We start from the raw sequence: 24314 nt of genomic DNA, 5'->3' as shown, positions 1-24314 counted from the left end.
GAAGCAAGGAGGAATCTCAGGGGAATATGGTGTCATAGAATTCTTGGAAGACAGTATTTAAAGAAGGGAGGAATGGAAAAGAAATGTTAAATTCTGCTTGAGATGACCTGAGAGATGTTAAGTGAAGCATGTTCACTGGGTATGGACATACAGACTGGCATGATTTGGTGAGAGTTGCTTTTGTGTATTTTGCAGAGTGGTAGATAAAATGAGATGTGACTAGACTGAAATTCTGGGAGGACCAATTTTTTTTCATTTAAGTAAGTGCCCTGAAACAAGGAAGGGACACTCTAGCTCAGGCTGCTATCTGAGAAAGTTGAAACATAGAAACGGAAATAAGCTGATCTTGATAATACAACGTATTGGACTGCTATGGCCGCCATAACAAAAGATCACAAACTGAGTGGCTTAAAACAACGGAATTTTATTGTCTCACAGTTCTCGAGACTAGAAGTCCAAGATCAAGATGTCTGCTGGGTCATGCTCTCTCAGAGTGCTCTAGAGGAGAATCCTCTCTTGCGCCTTCTGGCTTCTCATCAGAACTGGTAATCCTTGGCGTTCCTTGGCTTATAGATACATCACTTCAATCACATGGCTGCTTTTTCTCTGTGTCTTCACATAGTCTTCCCTTTGTGAGCATTTGTCACTAAATCCAAATTTTACCATCTTATAAGGACACCAGTCTTAAAGACATTTCGACCCATCCTAAAGATTTCATTGTATCTATTACATTTATCTATTACATCTGTTACATGACTCTATTTCTAAATAAGGTCACATTCTGAGGTGCTGAGGGTTAGGACTTGGGGACATAATTAAACCCATAACAGAGAAGAGGAGGAATTTTATTAAACCTACTACAAATGACTAAAGTTTATATTGCTACTACCATATGGAACAGAATTTATTGTTTTTCATATTAAATATGCATAAATAACTTAAATAACTGAACAAAATTATTATTATCTTCAACTAAAATGAACCTATGTAATTAATTATTGACTGATAAATACTTGGTCTTTTTTTTTTTTAAAGATTTTATTTATTTATTTGAGAGAGAGAGAATGAGAGATGGAGAGCACAAGAGGGAAGAGGGTCAGAGGGAGAGGCAGACTCCCCGCCGAGCAGGGAGCCTGATGCGGGACTCGATCCCGGGACTCCAGGATCATGGCCTGAGCCGAAGGCAGTCGCTCAACCGACTGAGCCACCCAGGCGCCCAAATATTTGGTCTTATAAAGGCCTGCCACTAGGTCTGACAGATCCTGGGAAACATTTTTTTTTTTTTTTTGGCAGAACTTCTGTTTAAACAAACAGTTTGATTAAAATGTATTACAAAATTCATGAGCCCATGGAGATGTTATGATTTATCTGTAAAATTTCAGAATTGTGGATAGAAGAGATTGAGTATGCATTTGCTTATTGTCCAGTGAGTGTGTAAGCAGGTTTTTCATAGTGTCCTCACATCACTTCTTCCTCCTCAGGTCCAAGGACCATCTCTGCCTTGTTTATTGGTAAGTGTGTCTTTCCTGGCTAGTTTCATTTCTGGAGAGTGAAAAAAAAATTCTTTTAAAAAGAAGGGAGGGGTGCCTGGGTGGCTCAGTCAGTTAAGCGTCTGCCTTCAGCTCAGATCATGATCCCAAGGTCATGCGATCGATCCCCACATCTGGCTCCCTACCCAGCAGAGAATCTACTTCTTTCACCTTCTGCTCTTCCCCACATTCATACGCGCCTGTGAGCTGTCTCCCTCCATCTCTCTCTCAAAAAAAAAAAAAAAACTTAAAAAAAAGAAGAAAAAGGTAGCAATGCTGTTATTACTCTCACTATCATGGTTCTTAGAAATTTGTTTTTACTGAAACAACATGGATCTCCTTGAGTTTACATTTGCTTAGCACCTTTTACTTCATTCTGATTACATCCTTATACTATACTCCATAAATACACTTTTCCCGTGACTCTCAAAGGTTGGTGCTGGGGTGCACTGATGATCACAAATCTAAATCTAATCTAAAATATGCACAAAATATGAACAATAATTAATTTTTTAGACACATTAAACTTACCATTCACAATTTTATACTATAAATGTAAAACAACACATCTTCCAACCATGTCTTCATTGAATTATTGAAACAATAATCCCAATAATCCCCGCAGAGAATATTTTAGGGCAATCACATTCATGAATTTAGGCATAGGAATATTAAAAAATAAATATCAGAATAAATCAACTTAGAATAAATATGATAGCCAAGTTGAATTTGATCTAGGAATTCAAAATAGTTATTTAATATTAGAAAACTTGTGTCATTTACCACACTGAAAGATGAAGGAAGAACATCCAAATAGATGAAGGAAACAAAAACATATAAGAAAATTCAAATTCCCTTTCTACTGAAAAATTTTTTTTAGGAAACAGGAACAGAAAAGAACTGCCTTAACTTAAAAAAAGTGCATAAAAATGAAATAAAAGACTGATAATGTTGAAATATTAGGCACCAGGAGTGCCTGGGTGGCTCAGTCAGTTGGACATCTGCCTTTGGCTCAGGTCATAATCCCAGCATCCTGGGATCGAGCCCCACGTCAAGCTCCCTGCTCAGTGGGGAGCGTCCTCCTCCCTCTCTCCTTATTGTTGTCTCTCTCTCTCTCAAATAAATAAATAAAATCTTTTTTTATAGTGATAGATTTCTTTTTTTAAGATTTTATTTATTTATTTGAGAGAGAGAATGAGAGACAGAGAGCATGAGACGGAGGAGGGTCAGAGGGAGAAGCAGACTCCCCACTGAGCAGGGAGCCTGATGTGGGACTGGATCCCGGGACTCCAGGATCATGACCTGAGCCGAAGGCAGTCGCTTAACCAACTGAGCCACCCAGGTGCCCTAAATAAATAAAATCTTTTAAAAAAGAAAATGTTAGAAGTATTTTCTTTAGAATGTGAAACAAATTAATAATGTTTACTGCCAATAGTGTCTTGGCAGTTCTACACATTTTAATTAGACAAAAATTAAGTAATAGTTCTAAGAAAAAATAAACCTTATTATTAGGTGCTATGTTTTACAATATTTAAAAGAATCCACAAATTATTAGAATTATGAGCTTTCAGAATGTATGTTGAAGAGGAGAAGAATAACACAAAGAATTACATTTCCATATATAAAAATAACTATTATAAAAAATAATAAAATTACATCATTGCAACAGCATAAACATCAGATACATTTAATAAGGACACATATAATAAATAACATGCAGTGACTGGTTAGAAAAACTATAAATTATACAAGAAGACAAACACCAACATAAGATATATATTATAAATGAATAAGAAATATTATAAATACAACACTTTCCAAACTGATTTATAGATCCTGTGAAATTAATTACAGGAGTCTTCTAACATTGATATAAAAAAGATCCAGGCCTTGAAAAGTAGAAAAATAAGTTGAAGGAAATTATTTTGACAATTATCAAGATGTATTATCAGACTAGAACATTAAAGCAGTGAAGTGTTGAAAATTAACTTATACAGAGGGAAAGAAAAAAAGAATTACAGAAATCATGGTATGTATGTTGCAATTCCACTATAGAAACATTAAGTTAGTGCATTTTCCTCCTGCAAATCCATTTTCTTTCTGTGTAGCATCTAGCTGTTGCTGCACCATCATCATCTAGGTAAGCACATTTTTCATTTCCTCTCACAGAAAACCTACGATAAAGGGATTAAACACCATGTACCAAAAAAATCCTGTGATTTCTCATTTGCCCAATGACCCCATTTTAAAAAATATCTGTCCAGAGTCCTGAAAAAGTGTGCTGTGGCACAGTCCTCTCTTGCTAAGGGGAAGATATCTACCAAATTAGACCATAAAAGTTCCTCTTCCAAGAATTTATACCTATTACACTGACATTAAGATAGTTATGTTTAATCAGTGGAAATATCAGTTTATATAAACCAATAGTTCTTAACACAACACGATTTTGCTTTGTGTTCCCCACCCCACCCCCCAACACACACTTGGCAACACCTGGAGACATTTTGGGTTGTCGTAAGTGGAGGTGGGGGGGAGGACTGCCTAATAGGTAGAAGCCAGAGATGCTGCTAACATCCTAAAATGCACAAGACAGCACCCCTTCCCCACAACAAAGAATTATTCAGCCCAAAATGTCAGTTGTGTTGCTGTTGAGAAATTCTATTATAAACTAAGTGGCAAAGTGGCTGGCAATCACCATTTAGGGTGGTTATTTGGAGGTCATCTGTGCAGTAAATGTTGCAAAGTGGAAGATATGAAGGCCAGATAAAATCAGGTTAAAATGAACAAGTTTAACTTGAACTGTAAAAGATGTAAACAAACAGGTAGCATGAAGTTTGAAGAATAGATATAAGTTGGAAAATATAGGTTAAAATCAGGCAAATGTTTTTTGGATTTTTTTTTTTTTTTGGTCTGTGTTTATGAATCACCGGTCTTTATTTTCAAAATAACCAACTAAGATCTTCCCTCTTCTATCTTGATTTCCAACCTCCCTGGTTGATTCTTGGAACTAATCTCAGTACATGATACTGTTTTCTCTATCTCATTTTTCCAACACACACCCAAACCTTGGGCTCTAGAGAAATGCAGCTAATGCCAAGGTTCTGGAGAAGGCTGTGCTATCTAAATTTAAATAATCCCCCAAAGAAAGAAACTCACCATTTGTTAAATATGGTTCCATTTACCCATCGTCCTGCTTGATTTTCTGTCATCTCCAGCCCAATCCAATGATCAGAAGTGCATTTGTATCGCTTAAGAAATGCCTTTAGAGATGAAATAAATTTTATATATTTTTTAGTTTTTACTAGAACCTATTGTGTCCCCCTTGCTTTGCAGGTTGTGAGGAGCAAGGCAACAAATGCTCAACTCCTGCTTCACCAGAAAATAGCAACGGGGTTTTGAAAAAGCATTTTACCCTCTGACAATTAGTTTTCTTACTTGTAAACAAAGATGTGAGATAAGTTTTCTTTAAGATACTTTTTGATTCCAAATTGATAGATATTCTATATGCAAATCTATTCCTCCAGGATTTTAATACTGTAAACTCCCGGAAAGCCAGAGTTTTCAAATGACTTATTACACAGCCTTTCTAATCATTAGATACTTATTATAATGTTTTTCCACTTCCCAGTAAATACTAGTATGCTGATTTTAATGTTATATTTTACTTCAAATTCTCTCCCAAAAGGATCACATGGGCACGCACACAGACACACACCCTCCATATATCCAATTCCTTTAGAATTTAATTCTCAAATTTTATTTTTCTGCCCCCAAATTTCTACTTCTAAAGAGATCATTCAGGGGAAAAATATAATTTTATCTTCCTATTTCTCCTTCTCTCTTTATTCATTCAGTGTTGAAATTTCTTGCTGCCTTGGAGCCTTTTTAAGTATACAATTATATACAGAAAGTCATTGAGTCTATTATGCTACTAAATATCTGGGAAACCACAAACTTGACATTCTATCACTCCATGTTTCAATTTTATGATAAATATGAGGAATATAGTTCACAACATTATGGTCCATTCCTGTCTATAACAGTGACACTAATAATAACTTTGACATTTTAATGTACCATTTTCTGCAGCATTTCATAAATTTATTTGGAAAAAAATTTAACTCATCGAGCTAAGCTTCGGGTTTATAAAAGAAAAGATTAATCAAACACTGTCCCTGGATTCATAGGGTTTCATTTATAGTGAAGAAACTTATGTAAACATAGAGTTAGAAAATATCCTCCTGGATAAGGAGAAGAATGTGACTGTAATAAATCCAAAGTGAAATTTTAGTTTACAAGACAGAAGTATCTGAATCGTTATAAGGCACTTGCATATAGGATGTGCTCTAAGAGGTGTATCTGGAGGGGAAGAATAGAATATTCCATAATAAATACAGATGACAAGAAAGAAGAGGACAATTCATATTCTAGGCCTAGGAAAGAGCTTGCTTGAAGGCAGAAAAAAATGTGAGAAAGGATAAATGTATTGGCGACCAACAGTATATATGTTATTGGATAACTGGGAAAATTGGATGAGTTTCAGTAGTTGTGGTCTTAGTGACAGGGAACAGGGACATAAGTTTCCTAAAGCCTGTCCTAAGAAAAATGTTAATTATTATTTGCTCACTAAAAGAATACCCATGTGGCTTCTTGTTAAAGATGCAAAATAACTCTACATAAGTGGAAATAAATATGAAAACTATTTCATGAAACAAGCTATATCTCATTTTAACTAAGGAAAACATTTTGTAATTTAAGTAAACATATATAACACTTTAATTAAGCTGTTTTAAGTAAACAGTCCTTTAAAATTCTTCTATATATTATTTTTATCACTCCTTCACAGATAGCTTTACCTCATTTTGCTTGTCACTTAAATTTTGCCCAGATTATGTAGTAAATATAGGCATCTATGACTTCCAAAATATATCAGGAAATTGTAGGATCAAAGTCTCTTTTCTTGATTCAAAGAGTACAATCATTCTTAGCTGATATGTTTAATGACTTCTTTTAAGTTCAAAACTAATTATTTTGGTATGCTTTGATCTTTGTGTTCTATGATATTCACTATTTTTGTCAGCCTTTGCTGACAAGATTCCTATAAGTGAAGATTTTTAAAATATTTTGCCTTGTTAATTCTTTATCTCTCAAAAATTTTACTAGCACTCATTATTTTTCCATCTTGTTGCAAATTTAGACATTTTCCCCACAAGAGGAACTATAAAAGACAATTTAAGAATTTCTCAGAATGTTCACTGCAAAAGTCTTGCAAAATTTAGCAGTGAAACTACTGACTACATACAAATCTTCCTATTAACTCGAGTCTGCATCTTCCTTGTTGATTTGCTGTGTCTACTGTTCACATACCTAGTTTTTTGTTTTATTTGGATTTCTATACCTTTTGTTGCAACCAAAATTGTTGAGTTTTCTTGCACTATAAATTTTCCCTGTCCGGTTCACATCCATTTAAATTTGAGTCAATCTTCACGCAGATTACATAAATGTATTTTATTGACCACAGAATTAAGAGAATTCTCTTTTAACAATTTTAAATGCTGTGCTGTGCTGCTTAACATTTTAAACACTTAACTGCAAATTATTCAAGTTATCTTACCTCTTATATTGACCCCTTACCTAATTTTTTTATTTGAGTACAGATGATGTACAATATTACATTAGTTTCAGGTATACAACATAGTGATTCAACAAACTTATGCATTATGGTATACTCATCACGAGTGTAGTTACCATCTGTCACTATACAAAGCTATTATAATATCATTGACTGTATTCCCTATGCTGTGCCTTTTATTCCTGTGGCTTATTCTTTCCATAACTGGAAGCCTGTACCTCCCACACCCCTTCACCCATTTTGCCCATCCCATCACCGCTTTCCCTCTGGCAACCATCAGTTTGTTCTCTGTATTTCTAGGTCTAATTCTGCTTTTTGTTTGTTTATTCATTTGGTTTTTTTAGAGTCCACATATGAGTGAAATCATATCTTGACCCTTAACTTTTAAAGAGACTAAACAAGAGTAAAAATGTACGCTTATCACATAAGTGGTTCAGGGAAAGAACAGATTTCACAAGTGCAGAGGTATGTAGTTTCACAATCCTTTGTTAAAGTTCTAGGAGATTTCCTTTACTCATATAAGATTTTTGCCATGTAAATCAATATTTATTTTAAAAAGGGCCATTAAGCTTTTAATTTGTACCTGCCTTTATGGTATAGCAAATGTGGCAACTTCAAATAAATCATAGTGTGTCTTCAGTGGAAACTCATGCTTCAGTCTAAGACTTTCAGTAACATACCTATTCAATTACTGGTAGTGAGTGCTCTGATGGAGGCTCTTACGGGGACTCAGAGAGAGCAAAGCAGGGCTAAGTCAGAAGAAGTTTCCTCAAAGGGGGTAGATTGGAGAATCCCATCCTTCCTAAAACAGTTGTCTTTATGGAGTACTGACTTTTAAAAGGATTCCAAATATTATAAAGTTCCTCTATTTATACTCCTTAAAATACAAAGATAGCTGTCAAGTCTACTACTTGATATAAGTCTTACACTATTCAAACCAAACATCACCAAGTTTTTCAACTGCATCTCACATGGCATGTTCTAAAAATCTTCTGCATAGACAGATGTGTGAAAAATTTTTAAAAATCATATTACCATTTGAATATTCCCAATGCCCCTACTTAAGAAATTGCATAAGAATTGCATATCAAATTACCATTTCTTCCTCAGTGTCAATCATAGTTAGGTCAGCACGTTGAGTGACACAGTTGTGTCTACTTGAATTCCAATCCCCCTCTTCTTTAGAGAAATAATAGCATTTGTTTTGGAAACTAATCCAATCATCTGGGCAGGAATCCTGAGTACTCCTAAATGCTAAATGTGGAAATGAGACAAACACAATATATTAATGGCCAGATGAAATAATATGCCTCTGTATTTTGAGATCAATGGGGAAAGACAAGATTGTGATGTAAGATTTTGATCATAACCAGAATTGCATATCTATTATGCAACAAGTTGAAAGACAAATTGCATGTTAGGTTAAATGACAGCAGTTCAGGATTTGACAGGTTACTGATATTCCTTTCAACTCCAGCCTATGATACATCATCCTTCATAGGGCTACCAGTGTGATTTTACTTGTGTTAAGTCACCTGTATCACTTTTGGGTAAGTGAAATATAACAAAATCCTATCATTATCTGGGGGTAATAAAAATGCTAATTTATATTAGACTGTTATAATCTAGGACACATGTTTTAATTTCTAAGGAAGCAATTAAAAGAATAAAACAGAATATATAATTAACAATATGTGTGTTTGATTGCTTATTGTTAACTAGGTACCACTATCACTGTATGGCTCTGAGTTAGATGCTGAAAAGAACCCACATGAGATTTTGAAGGTAGAAGTAAAGCAGAAACGTTTATCCTGGGAGACCGAGGGCATAGGAACTTCACAGGCCTTTTAATGAGTTTGCCTTTGGTAGTCTTGGCAGCTAGATGTATTTTTAGACTTTCCTTTAATCTTTGGTTCTACAAACTCATTAGTGCTTTAAGCCAAAATCATTAGTGACTATTTCTCCTCCAGCTACACAGCTTTCCAGACCATCACTCCTCAACTACTTCCACAATGATGTTATTCCTAATTCCCATATTAAAATCCTATTCTTGTAACATTTTTCAGTGTCCATTTTCCTGAAGGCACCCAGAGTGAATCAGTTTTGGGTACCAAAAGTGGGTCTAAAGGAACAAAACTTTAAGGGTGAGATACGGTATTTATTGTCTACATGATTCACTTTAAAGGCATTGATTCAAACACCAGTCATAAATGGGATGCTGGTGATCTCTGGTATGTGAAGATAAAACAAATTATCACCTACAGTCATTTGATGCCAAGTACCTATAGAAGGTAAAACCTTTAACACCTTTTTCTTTTTTTTCAATTTTAATTCCAATTAGTTAACATACATTGTTATATAAGTTCAGGTGTACAATATAGTGATTCAACACTTCCATGTATCCCCCCATGCTTATCACAAGTGCACTTCTTAATCCTCATCACTTATTTAACCCATCCCCCACCTCCCTCCCCTCTGATAATCATCAGTTTGTTCTCTATAATCAAGAGTATGTTTCTTGATTTCTCTCTCTCTCTCTTTTTTCCCCTTTGCTTGTTTGTTGTTTCTTAAATTCCACATATGAGTGAAATCATATGGTATTTGTCTTTCTCTGACTGATTTCACTTAACATTATACTCTCTAGCTCCTACCTGAGATCATGTCCTGAGCCGAAACCAAGAGTTGGTTGCTCAGCTGACTGAGCCAGCCAAGTGCCCCTACAAGTAACCATTCTTAATGGAAAAATATTTAAAAACTTTCTCATGGATTTAAGAAAGAGATAAGGTTGCAACACTAACTACTTCTCTTCAACCTTGTACTGGAATTTCAATCCAGTAAAATAAGGCAATACACTGAAAGTTATAAAGATTTCAACAGAATAAATAAAAGCATTTCTATTTGCAGATAATCTGAATGCTTACATAAACTTCCAAATGAAGATTGGCAAGTTATTTAAATTAATAATTAACATAAAACTCACATTAACAAATTTAGAAGAAAAGAAATCATATGATGTCTGCTTTCAGATCACAATGGAATTAAACCAGAAGTCAATAACAGAAGATAGATGAAAGATTTCCCAAAACATGTAGATAAAACAACAAAGGTCTAAATAGCACATGGACCAAAGAAGAAATCTCAAGAGAAATTTTAAAATGTTTTGAACTGAAGAAAAATAAAAACACAATTTATCAAAACTTGTGGGATGTGGCAAAAGCAAAGTTTACAGGAAAATATATAGTATTGAAAGCATACTTTAGAAAAGAAAAAGATCTAAAATCAATCATCTAAGTTTTCATCTTAAAAACTAATAAGAGAAAACTAAACCTAACTAAACAGAGGAAAATAAATAATAAGGATTACAGCAAAAATAAATGAAATTGAAAGTATGAAATTAACAAAGAAAATCAACAAAATCAAAAGCTTGTTTTTTGATGAACAATCAAATCAGCTAGCTTCTACCCAGGTTAACTATGAAAAAAAAGAAAAGACTCAAATTAATAATATCAGAAATGAAAAAGAGGACATCACTACAGATCTTACAGAAATCAAAAGGATAATAAAGGAATACTATGAATAACTCAGTGACCGAAAATTTGATAAACTAGATGAAATGGACCAATTCTTTGAATAACACAATCTTCCAAAACTCAAATGAGAAGAAACAGACAATATGAATAGGGCTGTAGCTATTAAAGAAATTGAATGAATAATTAGTACTATCCCAAAACAGAAAGCACCAGGCCCAGATGGGTTCACTGGTGATTTCTACCAAACATTTAAGGAAGAAATTATACCAATTCTCTACAATCTTTTTCAGAGGAGAGAAGCAGATGGGATACTTCCTAACTCAATCTATGAGGCAAGCATTACCCTAATACCAAAACCAGACAAAGATATAAGAAAAGGAAACCACAGATCAGTATCTTTCATGAACATAGATATAAAAATCCTCAACAAAATATTAGCAAATTGAATCCAACAATATATAAAAAGAGTTATATACCATGACAAAGTGGGATTTATCTCATATCTGCAAGACTGGTTCAGCATTTGAAAATCAATTAATGTAATCTATTACATCAACAGGCTAAAAAGGAAAAATCACATGATTCATGATCCTATGAATTAAACACTTGACAAAAACCTAACATTCGTGACACAAACTCCCAGTAATCTAGGAATAGGGGGGAACTTCCCCAACTTGATAAAGACTATTTACAAAAATACCCTACAGTTAATATAATAATGGTGAGAAACTGGAGGCTTTCCCACTAGAATGAGCTTTCCCTTCTCACCATTACTTTTCATTATCAAATTAAAAGTTCTGTGTAATGCAATAATGCAAGAAAAGGAAGTCATAGGCATACATATTGGAAAGGGGAGATGTTCAGAGATGACATGATTGTTCTATAGAAAATCTGAAAAAAACTAAAACAAAACAAAACAAAACAATTCCTTTGTTCAGAGATGACATGATTGTTCTGTAGAAAATCTGAAAGAAGTAAAAAAAACCCAATTCCTTGAACTAATAAATAATCATGGCAAGGTTGGAGGATACAGGTTAACATGCAAAAGTCAATTGTTTTCCCATGTACCAGAAATAAAGAAGTGTAATTTGAAATTAAAAATAAAATATGATTTACATTAGAACCCCTCAAAATTGAATACTTATGTATAAATCTAATAAAATATATACTATATTATGTATATGAGGAAAAGTACAAAACTCTGATGAACAAAATCAAAGAAGAACTAGTTTTTAGAGAGACATTCTATGTTCATAATTAGGAAGACACAATACTGTCAACATGTTAGTTCCTTCCGGACTTGAGCTACAGATTTGATGAAATCCCAATCAAAATCTAGGCAGGTTATTTATAAATACCAATAAACTAATTCTAAGGTTTATATTGAGAAGGAAAAAGTACAGAATAGCCAACTTAATTTGGGAGAAGATAAAATTGGAGGACTGATACCACCCAACATCAAGACTTGCTATAAAGCTACAGTGATCTCTAAGACAGTGTAGTATCAATGAAAGAATAGACAAATAAATCGGTATAATAGAGAAGAAAGATCAGAAATAAACTCACATAAATGTAGTCACCTGAACTTGGGCAAAAGAGCAAAAATAATATAATGGAGCTAAGACAGTCTTTTCAACTAATGGTGCTAGAACAACTGGATATTCACATGCAAAAAAATGAATCCAAACACAGACTTTACATCCTTCACAAAAATTAACTCAAAACATATCAAAGATCTAAATGTGAACACAAAACTAAAAAATTTCTAGATTTCATAGAGGCAAACCTTAATGACCATGGATATGGTGACGACTTTTTAGATACAACACCAAAGTCACAACCCATGAAAGTAATAATTGATAAGCTGTACTTCATTAAAATTAACCACTTTTGCTCTGTGAAAAACAATGTCAAGCGAATGAGAAGACAAACCACACACTGGGAGAAAGTATTTACAAAAGACTCATCTGATGAAGGACTATTATTTAAACATATAAAGAACACTTAAAACTCAACAATGAGAAAAGAAACAACCTAATTAATAAATGAATAAATGGTCAAAAAGCCTGAACAGACACCTCAGCAATGAAGATATATAGATGGCAAATAAATATAGGAAAATATGCTCCACATCACAGGTCATCAGGAAAACGCCAATGTAAACAACAATGGGATACCACACACCTATTAGAATGGTCAAAATCCAGGACACTGACAATACCGAATGCTGGCGAGGATGTGGAGTAACAGGAACTTCCATTCATTGTCAGTGGGAATGCAAAACAGTACAGGCACTTTGAAATACAGTTTGGAGGTTTCTCACAAAACTAAACACATTCTTATCATACAATCCAGCAATTGTACTCCTTGGTATTTACCCAAAGGAGTTGAAAACTTCTGTCCACACAAAAACCTACATATGGTTGTTAATGCAGCTTTATTCATGATTGCCAAAACTTGGAAGCAATCAAGATGCTCTTCAGTAAGTGAATAGATAAATAAACTGTGATACATCAGACAATGGAATATTATTCAGTGCAAACAAACAAAAACCTCTCAAACCATAAGACACAAGGGACCCTTAGATATATATTACTAAGTGAAAAAAGCCAGTCTGAAAAGACTACATACTATATGATTCCAACTGTATGACATTCTGGAAAAGTCAAAACAAAGGAGGCAGTAAAAAGATTAGTGATTGCCAGTGGAGTTTGAGGAGAAATGAATACATGGGGCACAGAAGTCTTTTGGGACAGTGAAGATGCTCTGTAGGATAACATAATGAAGGGTACATGTCATTATACATTTTTCCAAATTCAGGATGCACAACACCAGGAATGAACTGTAAAGTAAACTGTGGACTTTTCAATAAATTGTTTCAGATCAGAAGACTATATGAATGAAGAAAAATACATTTGACATTATACCCAAACACTTACAACAATCAATTTCAAAAGCGTTATAGTTCTGGATGTGAAATTAGTAAAAATATAATAAGTGTTACAATGGAAACTCTAGAGTAATATCTTCATGCATGTGGAGTACAGTAAATTTCTTAAACAGGATGTAAAACATAGTAAAAATAGAGAAAAAAATTAAAAAAATTAAAACTACCTAAAAATTAAGAACTTCCCTTTATTGAAAGACATCATACAAAAAATAAATGTAAGCTTCATAAAAATTTTTTACTATACTTATATTTACATAGTAGAAGATATTTACAATAGAAATACAAAACAAAAAACAAAGAGCTAACTCAATAAAAATATGGACCAAGTATTTGAATATACCCATCACAAAATACTGTGACTAAACTACAAATACAACAAGGAGCTTAACAGTATTGGTCATCAGGAAAATGTCAACTAAAGTCACAATAAGGTATTAACACACACTCATCAGAATAGCTAAAATAGGTAAAACTGACAACAAAGTGTTGACCAGTATGTCATAAACTTTGGGCTGGATTATCTACAATCTACGGAATTATTTACTAACGCTGACCTATACATACTCCATGGTTTACTAATTCTTCTCATAAGTATATTGCAAACAATACCCACTATTCGCTAAAAGTCTAAAAGTATGAGGATGTTCAAATCAGCATAATCTGCAGTAGTCAAAATGTGTCCAAATGTCCATCAAAAGTAGAGTGTTTAATAAATTAATATATAGCATGAGATACTCTATAGCGAGGATCTGAAAACTACAACCTGAGGCCAAAAATCAGAGCTAAAAATATTTTTACATTTTAAAAATAATCGACACAATAATAAATAATAGAAAATCAAAACAATTAAGAGAGGAGTAATATTTTGTGACACATGAAAATTATACAATATTCAAATTTCCATGTTTAATTTTAGTGAAACACAGCAAGGTCAATTGTTTATATACCATGTGTGGCTCTATTTTCACTACAAATGCAGAGTGGGGTACTTGCAACACAGATTGTATGGCTGACAAAGCCAAATTTATTTACTATCTGGCTCTTTGCCTGAAGCTTTTCCAACTCCCTTCAACAATGAGTCAATGAACTTTTGCTACATGCTATGATGTGGAAGAATCATACAAACATGATATGGAACAAAGAAAACAAGATGCAAAGAATACATAAAATTGTATGATCTTACTTATGGAAAAAATTTTTAAATGGGCAAAACTAACCTATGTAACAGAAATCAAAGAAGTGATTGCCACTGGTATGGGAATGTTGAGTGGAATGGGAAATTATCAGGGTGAATGATTTTTTCTTAATCATTTTTGCATCTCCCAATGCTTTACATAGGTCATGTAATTCATTATAAACCATTCATTGATACTCATTAAATCACGAATAATGGGAAAAGAGTAAGAATAATGAGAAAAAATCATGATTGAGGCAGAAAAGAAAATGATCATTTAAAAGAGAAAAAATAAGTAAAGAAATAAAAAATGTAATTTACTCACCTAATAAAATAATTAGAATAATATTAATAATTAAAGATGCAAATGTAACACACCCGCAAGTTGTCATCTTACACTTGTCCTTTACACCTGAAAAAAAATTAAATTTAGAAACAGGTAAAAGACTAAATTTGCATTCATAACCATAACTAACAAACTTCTTTTGGCAATTTATTCCGATATTTCATAAGATAACACAAACATATTATTTGTTTGATATATGGAAAATATACCAACCCCTATTTTTTTTGAAATCTCTCAGTTCATCTTTACATTCAATCAAGTGTTACCATTGATTTTACTGTCATAGTCCAAGGAATCAAATATATATAATTCTTTAGGGTAGAATTTCTTAAGACCTGGAGCTACCCCCCAGGCCTTCAGTATCCTTTTTCTATGGTACAATATCAGTACATCCTAACACTCCTTGAATATTTTTAAGAAAATCTACTTTCTAACTAATGAAAAGTTTATTTTAAAGGATAGATAGTATAGCATATTTAAAAGTTCATAAGTAATCAGTCCAAAGATTTGGAATTGAGATTTTTTGCTACAAACGAGCAAAGGAATTTGAACAAGACACTTTTTTTTTTTTCCTGGTCTGGAATTATTAGTGTCCATGTGGGGAAAAAAAATGGTACATAAGTTTTTTTGAAATAAAACTTTTTTGTTATTTTATGTGATTATAAACATCCTTAATGTAAAATTTTATGAAATTTTAAATGTTATAGGAGGTACTTTAAGATAGATGATAAACTTATTGAGGGCATTTACCATTCCTATCTTCTTCCTAGTGAAGAGCTATTCTTTTGTTGAATAAACATTTTTCTTTTGTGGATGTATGAAAGATATTAAATTTAAAACACATCTAAGGGGCACCTGGGTGGCTCAGTCATTAAACAGCTGCATTTGGCTCAGGTCATGATCCCAGGGTGGCTCCCTGCTCAGTGTGGAGCCTGCTTCTCCTTCTGACTCTTCCTGCTGCTTCCCCTGCCTGTGCTCTCTCTCTCTCCATCAAATAAATAAATAAAATCTTAAAAAAATAAAACACATCTAAATTTCTACTACTTAGACATAACCAGCATTAGCATGTGGGTTAACATCCTTCCATCCATATATCTCTCTAATCCTATTTTCACACATATAACCTCCACCACAAATACACATGATTTTAAATGAGTACAATCATCATGGACCCACTGTTTTATATTCTTATGTTTTCAGTTAACAGTTTGTTCTTGTGTGTGGTTGACTGTTAAGAATGGCCCCCAATGAAACCCTCCTTCACTGTTGGTGGGAATGCAAGCTAGTGCAACCACTTTGGAAAACAGTATGGAGGTTCCTCAAACAGTTGAAAATAGAGCCACCATACGATCCAGCAATTGCACTACTGGGTATTTACCCCAAAGATACAAATGTAGGGACCCGAAGGGGTACGTGCACCCAATGTTTATAGCAGCAATGTCCACAATAGCCAAACTGTGGAAAGAGCCAAGATGGCCATCGACAGATGAACGGATAAAGAAGATGTGGTATATATACACAATGGAATATTATGCAGCCATCAAAAGGAATGAGATCTTGCCATTTGCAATGACGTGGGTGGAACTGGAGGGTGTTATGCTCAGTGAAGTAAGTCAATCAGAGAAAGACATGTATCCTATGACCTCACTGATATGAGGAATTCTTAATCTCAGGAAACAAATTGAGTGTTGCTGGAGTGGTGGGGGGTGGGAGGGATGGGGTGGCTGGGTGATAGACATTGGGGAAGGTATGTGCTATGGTGAGCGCTGTGAATTGTGCAAGACTGTTGAATCACGGATCTGTACTTCTGAAACAAATAATGCAACATATGTTAAGAAAAAAGAAGAAGAAGAAGATAGCAGGAGGGGAAGAATGAAGGGGAGTAAGTCGGAGGGGGAGACGAACCATGAGAGACGATGGACTCTGAAAAACAAACTGAGGGTTCTAGAGGGGAGGAGCGTAGGGGGATGGGTTAGCCTGGTGATGGATATTAAAGAGGGCACATTCTGCGTGGAGCACTGGGTGTTATGCCCAAACAATGAATCATGGAACACTACATCAAAAACTAATGATGTAATGTATGGTGATTAACATAACAATAAAAAAGAATGGCCCCCAATGAATCACGCCCCCCTGTGTCCAGCACCCCTTTGGCACATGATCCTGCTTCTCCTTCCATCAAGAGATCTACTGTATTCCCCACCACCTGAATATGAATCACCTTGTGCCTTGCTTTAAGCAATAGACTGGTAAAAGTGACCTGGGTGGCTCAGTCATTAAGCGTCTGCCTTCAGCTCAGGTCATGATCCCAGGGTCCTGGGATAGAGCCCCACATCGGGCTCCCTGCTCCGCGGGAAGCCTGCTTCTCCTTCTCCCACTCTCTCTGCTTGTGTTCCCTCTCTCGCTATGTCTCTTTCTGTTGGGTAAATAAATAAAATCTTAAAAAAAAAAAGTGACACTGAAACTTTAGAGCCCAAGTCTTAAGAGACCTTGTAATTCCTACTTTCACTGTTCTGGAGCCCAACATAACAGAGGAGACAAGAGCCATTCCTCCTGAATCTGTCCTTATCCCTAAACCTTAGAACCACAAGCAATACGATTGTTGTTTTAAGCCACTAAAAGTTGGAGGTGCAACACCTGGATTTATACATCATGTTAAAGAATAATTTGACAATATAAATTTAATGACTGATAATACTTTTATGTAGCTATACTGTTTTAAAAAAATCCTTTTCTGATGGGCATTTAGGCTCTCTCACCCTTTTTAGTTTTAACCAGAATTAGAACTATAGTTTAAATGTCTTGCACGCTTGTCTAATTATCCTGTTAAGAAAAAATTTTCAAAGATAAATAAATTGGCATATACTGATTAGGTGTTCTTCCAAAAGTATGGAGCTATCTACACTATCATGCATAACATATGAAAATATTGGTACTTATAAAAATTCATAATAAAGTAATTTTTAAGAAGTACCATAAGGAGGGAGAGGGAATGCAGCAAAGAGAAAACTAGCATTGCTTTTGAGCCACCAGACTGTTATTATTTCAACTATGTGAGAAATATAATTAGGAATTATGTCTAACCTGTCTGTTTCTGCCAAATTTCTGAAAAGTCCTGTCATTAGTTGTGCATTTCTTCTGACCACCTGGAATTTCAAAGCTACATAATAAGCATCAACTGCAATGCTTCACTTGTGTACCAGCGTTGTTTCTTTGTTCATTCTTTGACAAATATTTACTGATCACCTACTATGTGGTAGTTTCCATAAATATAATAATAAACAAAATGACATAATCTATGCTCTCCTAGAATTTGGATTTGGTGGAAAAGACATAGTCAACTGAAAAAAAAATTAAAAATTACAGATTGCAACAAGAGCTGGAAGGCAATAAGCAGGGTGATAGGTAAAGGGAAAATGACCAGAAAAGATAGTGTGTGGGGGAGGGTAGAATTCTGTGGAAGCGACATTAAAACCAAAACATAAAATATGAGCAGTGGCCATTTATGTGAAATAAACCAGAGAAAGCATTTTAAGCAAAGAGAACAGCAAGTTCAAGTGCCTTAAATCAGGAAAGAATTGAAAAGAATGTGGCCCAAGTAGAACAAGTTTGATAAGGTCCGAAGTAGCATGGAATAGTGACTAGTTAGGAGCAAAATGATGCTAAGCTTTGAAGGCCCTGGGAAAGAACTTGACATTCTTCAAAGTATAATGGAAGCCACTGAATTGTTTTAGGTGGATGTTTGGCACTGCTACATTTATGCTTTTAAAAGTTCCCTGTGATTGGGGCACCTGGGTGGCTCAGTTGTTAAGCTTCTGCCTTCAGCTCAGGTCATGGTCCCAGGGTCCTGGGATCGAACCCCGCATCGGGCTCCCTGCTCGGCGGGAAGCCTGCTTCTCCCTCTCCCACTTCCCCTGCTTGTGTTGCCTCTCTCGCTGTGTCTCTCGCTGTCAAATAAATAAATAAAATCTTCAAAAAAAAAAAAAGTTCCCTGTGACTAGTGAGTGGAGAGACTATTTAGGGAGTTATAACTCTAATCAATCGAATTATGGGGATCTCGTAAACAAGGGTGGTAGCAGTGGAGGTAGAAAAATCAAATGGAGCACTTGGAGGCCACTGATATCCTTGATAGAATGGTTTCAGAGTCAGACAGAATAAGGGCATATTGCTGGAAGTAAGGAAGTAAAATCAGCATGTAGACTCAGAGAACGTGTGCTGTGTGTATGAGAGCAAGAAAAGAAGTAGTTAGTTAGAATGAAATGGGTGATTATTATAGGGTTTTTTTTTTAAGATATAACACACAATGTTTCTTTTATGAATTTGGGGATGATTTAATATGGAAGGGATAGATTGCTAATGCAGGCAAGAAAGGGAGGGAATAATTAAATTAAGAAGACGAATTCTTGCACAGGCTACAGGGGTTGTGGTCTGAAGTACAAATGGAGGGGGTATTCCTAGGTAAGAGAAATGACCCTCCCTCAAATGTACCAAAGACATAAAGAGGAGAAACAAAACATACACCTGTGTTTTCAACCTTTTATTTCTGTATATGCCTCAGTTCCAAACTGTAGTCCAGGCTCTGTCTAATGGGGTTTTAATCACCTTTCAAGTGTCACCTTCTTAATTTCTCTAATTCCCTATTAGTTTTCTTCAAATATCAGGCATCAAGAAAACAAGTATTTTCCTCCTTTTTCTATATCATCAGTCAAGGCAATGTGTCAATACATGCATAGAGCACCAGACTCAATAGGATGCCTGTGCCATGACTGTGGCGAAGAAACAGCATGGCTTTTGTTGTACGTGTAGCACAGAAATAGCGGGACTAGAACCAAAAGGCTAATTCATGTTGGGGCATATCTTTTCACAAATAATCAGAGAAAAGAGATGACTGAAGACTCTCTCGATGCTTCGATGCCACAATAAGGCTAGGAAACGTCATATAACCCAGAAGAATCCTCCGCCCCCACACTCTCAATACCACCAAACAGCATAGATTAAATGTCCTGTCAGTTCAGTGGGATGGGGCTTCGAGGGACTTTTAGTTTGATATAGGACACTATTGAATCGGACATTTACTGCACTTCTGATATGCAGATACATATTTAAGCACGCTACATGTTCATTCTCTAATCTGTCCTGAGCCCTAAAATCTACTTTTCTACATTCAATATAAATGGCTTTCATTTTATAAGTTCCTTCTCTTTATCCTTATACTAAATGATCAATACCTGTACCTGCACAAATTATCGAAAAAACAAAAAGAACAGGAAATGTTGGTTTCCCACTGTGAATTTAGTAGTGACAGATGAACTTCAAAGAAGTTGCTCAGCCCTTATAATGTGTTCAACAAAGGAAAGTAAAAACAGATAATATCCCCGGGCAGCTCAATAAAAACCTATTAATAATGTAACTAAAATAGTTCTAAACTCACTCCAATCATAATCTACACAGTTAAGGATTCCAATTACTTTCCCCATAGAGCTGACTCAAGTAATTTCTCTCCGTTTCTGGAGCTGATCTCCTCCGTGCTCGATTCCACAGCATATATTCTAAAATTGACAATGATCTCCAAGTAGAGATAAGAAGAAAAATCCAGGGTGACCAGTGAATTTAAAACTAAATAAAATACACTTTTTCTTAGCTGACAGCTATGGGAAAAAATTAACAAATTACTAATAAGAGAGAATAATATAAAAGAAAATATTAAAAGATAAATTATATCATGCACTAAATTAACTATTACAATGGTGTTTATAAGTTCAAATTACATATCTATGTATGCTATATCTAATATACATATACATAATATTACTTAGTAAATTACAGACTATATTTGTAATATATATCATTTATTCATACATAAAATATATAAATTCATATTGATGATTGATATTTAGGGTAGAAATTAACATTGATTTTATGAGTGGCTAGAAAGCATTCTTAAAATTTTTGGTTCTGATATTTTCATATTATCACCTAATATTTGATCCCATTGTCCCCAACCCTCTTTGATCTAACCTTAGACAGAATTATCAAAAAAAATGAGGAATAAGTATTTATGCATTCTAATATGAACTGCAGTAACAATAACTTTTGACATTTGCATGCACTAGTAGACTGAAAAGAAATTAAATGGCAAATACTTAAAACCAACCAGAGTCCCTAAATTGATTATTGTATTTAATGGATTTTAGCCTCTCTTATTTACCATATTTTGACTATGAAGACCCCTGCTGAAATACCTTTGAAAGATTTTTCTGCTAGATTTCAAGTTTGGATCTTACATATTCTGAACTTGCTAGTTAGTATGTCCAAAGCTACCGAGTTATTTTCTAGTTTCTCGTTTTAGTTTTAAAGTGAATTTTCTTTTCTTATCTTTCTTAAGGTTGCCAGAGACATCTTCAAGGACATCAGAGTACTAGTGATTGTTTAGATTAGAGGAGGAGAGGGAGATAATCTTTCTGTTATTAAGTACCCAAAAGTCTGGCTTATTGTGACTCCACTCACTGTCCACAAACAATCTTTTAAGACATTAGAAATATTGGCCAAATTTTTCATATTGTGGCTGTATTCTGGGCCTTGAAGGAGTATGCAGATCAAATTTAACATTTTCTCCAGTATTTAGTTTTATTAAATACTTAGTAAAAATGAAATTAAATCTCGAATAATTTTAAACTGTGGTTAATCCCTCCCCACTATCAGTTAAAATAATCTCCATTCATAAGACAAAATAGCCAATTACAAATCTGAATTTTCATTGTCACAATTTTCATTTTATGGAGATGTTAACTCAAAGAAGGATTTTTCTGCCTTGATGAAAAAAACAACAAAACCCATCCCATACCTTAGAAGGCTTTTAACATAATGGCATAATTTCTATCTATAACTTTCATTCTGAACAACTGTGAATGTCCTTACCTTGTTTCTTTTCATTGGTTCCTTGATTCCTGTGATCAGTCTGGGTGGCTATCTGGGGGCTTTGTGTCATCTCTTCCAAAACCTCTCTTCAAAATTTTAAATTGAATGTAAAAATGTTATTAGGATCTTCAATAGAAGCTCCAAACTAGAATTATTCTACTTTAGAAAAGCAAGGCAATGTTAAGCAGTATTTCTCAAAATGAAAGTAACAGTGTTTCTGATAGAGTCAAATATTGTCTAAACACAATTTCTTCCTGTAAAACGAAAGAAAAAACCACCATTTGCTGAAGAAAGAGGAAGTTCACTAAAATGTAAAAAAGTAACAAGTTCATAGATTCCTATTTTCTCGATAGAGGATACCCATCGAACAAAAAAAATATTCAAGAGGCTATTTTTTCTATTGTTTCAAGAATATTACATAACTGGTGTCCTTCCAGGGTCATAGAAGATAAGAATATTAATTAATTAAAAGACATGATTTAAGATATGTGTTTAGACATGTGCCCAGGCACAACAATCTTATGTTTAGAAAGACAAACTTAAAGGTGATGAAATCAAAGATTAGAAAGCTATGTTTCAAGCTGGCTACTGAAGCAAGAACAAAAACAATTTTCTCTCTTTCTTGGACGCTATCATGGCCCTATGCACACCTACACACCCCTAACAAACAGAAAGCAGAAAGAGGAAAAGGAAAATAAAGTTAAAAGGTACTCAGAATATTATCATCAATATTCAAGATGGTAATGCTTTTAGGCTAGAGTTAGATTATTAGGAAGCAATTTTCTTTTCAAATCTGTACTCATCAGAATTTGCAAATGATTTCATATTCTCTTTCAATAAATACATTAAAAATCTAGAGAGGCAGCTGACGTCCTACAAGCTGCTTCAGGATTAACACCATATTTGTTCTGACAGGGACACTGTGAAGGGAAAAAGAAATGAGAATGGAGAGGAAAGTAGAAGACAAAGAAATGAAAAGAAAAAAAATGTGAAGAGAATAATCCCATTTAATATAGGATTAAACTCTCCTAGATGGCCTTGAATATATAGCTCTGGTCACTACTATCATCACTCAAAACAAAATTATGCAAGATAAAATGCAGATAACAAAATCGTTCCTTCCATTTTGGGACAGAAAGAAGACTAAAAGTTTGGGGAGAAATGAACATTTCTACCTATGTTATCACCAAAATATTCTATCCATAGAACTATTAGAAATGCATATATAGGAGAATATAGGGATTGCGCTATCATAGTTGAGAGAAATTTAGTTTTGTTCCTAAGGAGACGCAATTAAGATATGCAATTTCACTCAAAATATACAACATTTCCTTCAGTTCAAAGTGTTTGCTGATGTACCTTTGCAGTTCATCCCAGGAACCAGGCAGCCACTAATCTACTATCAACAGAGATGAGTTTTGGTGGTTTTAGAATTTTCTATAAATGGAGTCATGCACCCTTGTGAGTCTGGATCTTTTGCACAGTAAAATGTTTTGGAGTTTCATCCAGATTGTGGCATAGACCAGCAGTTCATTCCTTTTCATTGCCAAGCAGAATCTTATTCTGTGAATATATAATAATTTGCTTATCCATTACCCCATTTGGTTGTTAACACTTGTTGACTATCAGAAATAAAATCACATCAATATTTCTGTTAGTCTTTCTGTGGGACAATTATTTTCTAATCTTTTGAGGAAAGGCCTAGTAGTGGAATTGCTAGGTCATATAGAAAATATGTTTGTATTTTTTTGTGATAAGAACACTCAACATGTGATCTGGGAGGTGATGGATATGTCTATTATCTCGATTGTGGTAATGGTACCGTGGGTGTTTGCATATGTCCAAACTCATCAAACTGTACACATTAAATACGTTCAGTTTTTTTGTATATCAATTATACCTCAATAAAGCTGTTTTTTTAAAAAGAAAATGTATGTTTAATTTTATAAACATAAAATATCTTCCAAGGAGGTTGTACCATTCCCTCTATTAAAAAGTAGGACAGTTGCAGTTCCTCCACATCAACAGCAGCATCTGATATGGTCAGTCTTTTTAATTTTCACCATTCCAGTAGGTATGTGGGGGTATCTAAATGTAGTTTTAATTTCTGATAATCTGTTGAGCATTTTCTCATGTGCTTATGGCAATTAATATATATATATTTTTTTAAAGATTTTATTTATTTGAGAGAGAAAGGTAAAGCATGAGGGGGGGAGGGGGAGCGGGAGAAGCAGA

The 24314-nt window shown here is 34.3% G+C and overlaps 1 protein-coding gene across 2 annotated transcripts; it reads right to left on the bottom strand.

The window, feature by feature from the left end:
• Window positions 1–404: 404 nt before the first annotated feature.
• Window positions 405–22321, bottom strand: CLEC2B (C-type lectin domain family 2 member B). 2 transcript variants are annotated; one of them, XM_025879785.2, is made up of 5 exons: window positions 22080–22321; window positions 15141–15227; window positions 8258–8415; window positions 4686–4789; window positions 405–3418 (listed from the first exon to the last, which is right to left on the bottom strand). In XM_025879785.2, the coding sequence occupies exons 1-5, from the start codon at window positions 22147–22149 to the stop codon at window positions 3391–3393; spliced, it is 447 nt and encodes a 148-aa protein (XP_025735570.1). In that variant the 5' UTR covers window positions 22150–22321; the 3' UTR covers window positions 405–3390. The 2 variants fall into 2 exon arrangements, with proteins under 2 accessions (XP_025735570.1, XP_025735569.1); XM_025879784.2 differs by having other exon boundaries at window positions 405–3703; window positions 22080–22319.
• Window positions 22322–24314: the final 1993 nt, after the last annotated feature.

Source organism: Callorhinus ursinus, unplaced genomic scaffold (assembly GCF_003265705.2).
Source record: "Callorhinus ursinus isolate GAN/ISIS: 27379988/994484 unplaced genomic scaffold, GSC_fseal_2.0 scaffold27, whole genome shotgun sequence".
Lineage (NCBI taxonomy): Eukaryota > Metazoa > Chordata > Mammalia > Carnivora > Otariidae > Callorhinus > Callorhinus ursinus.
This window is presented reverse-complemented; position numbering and strand designations above follow the sequence as displayed.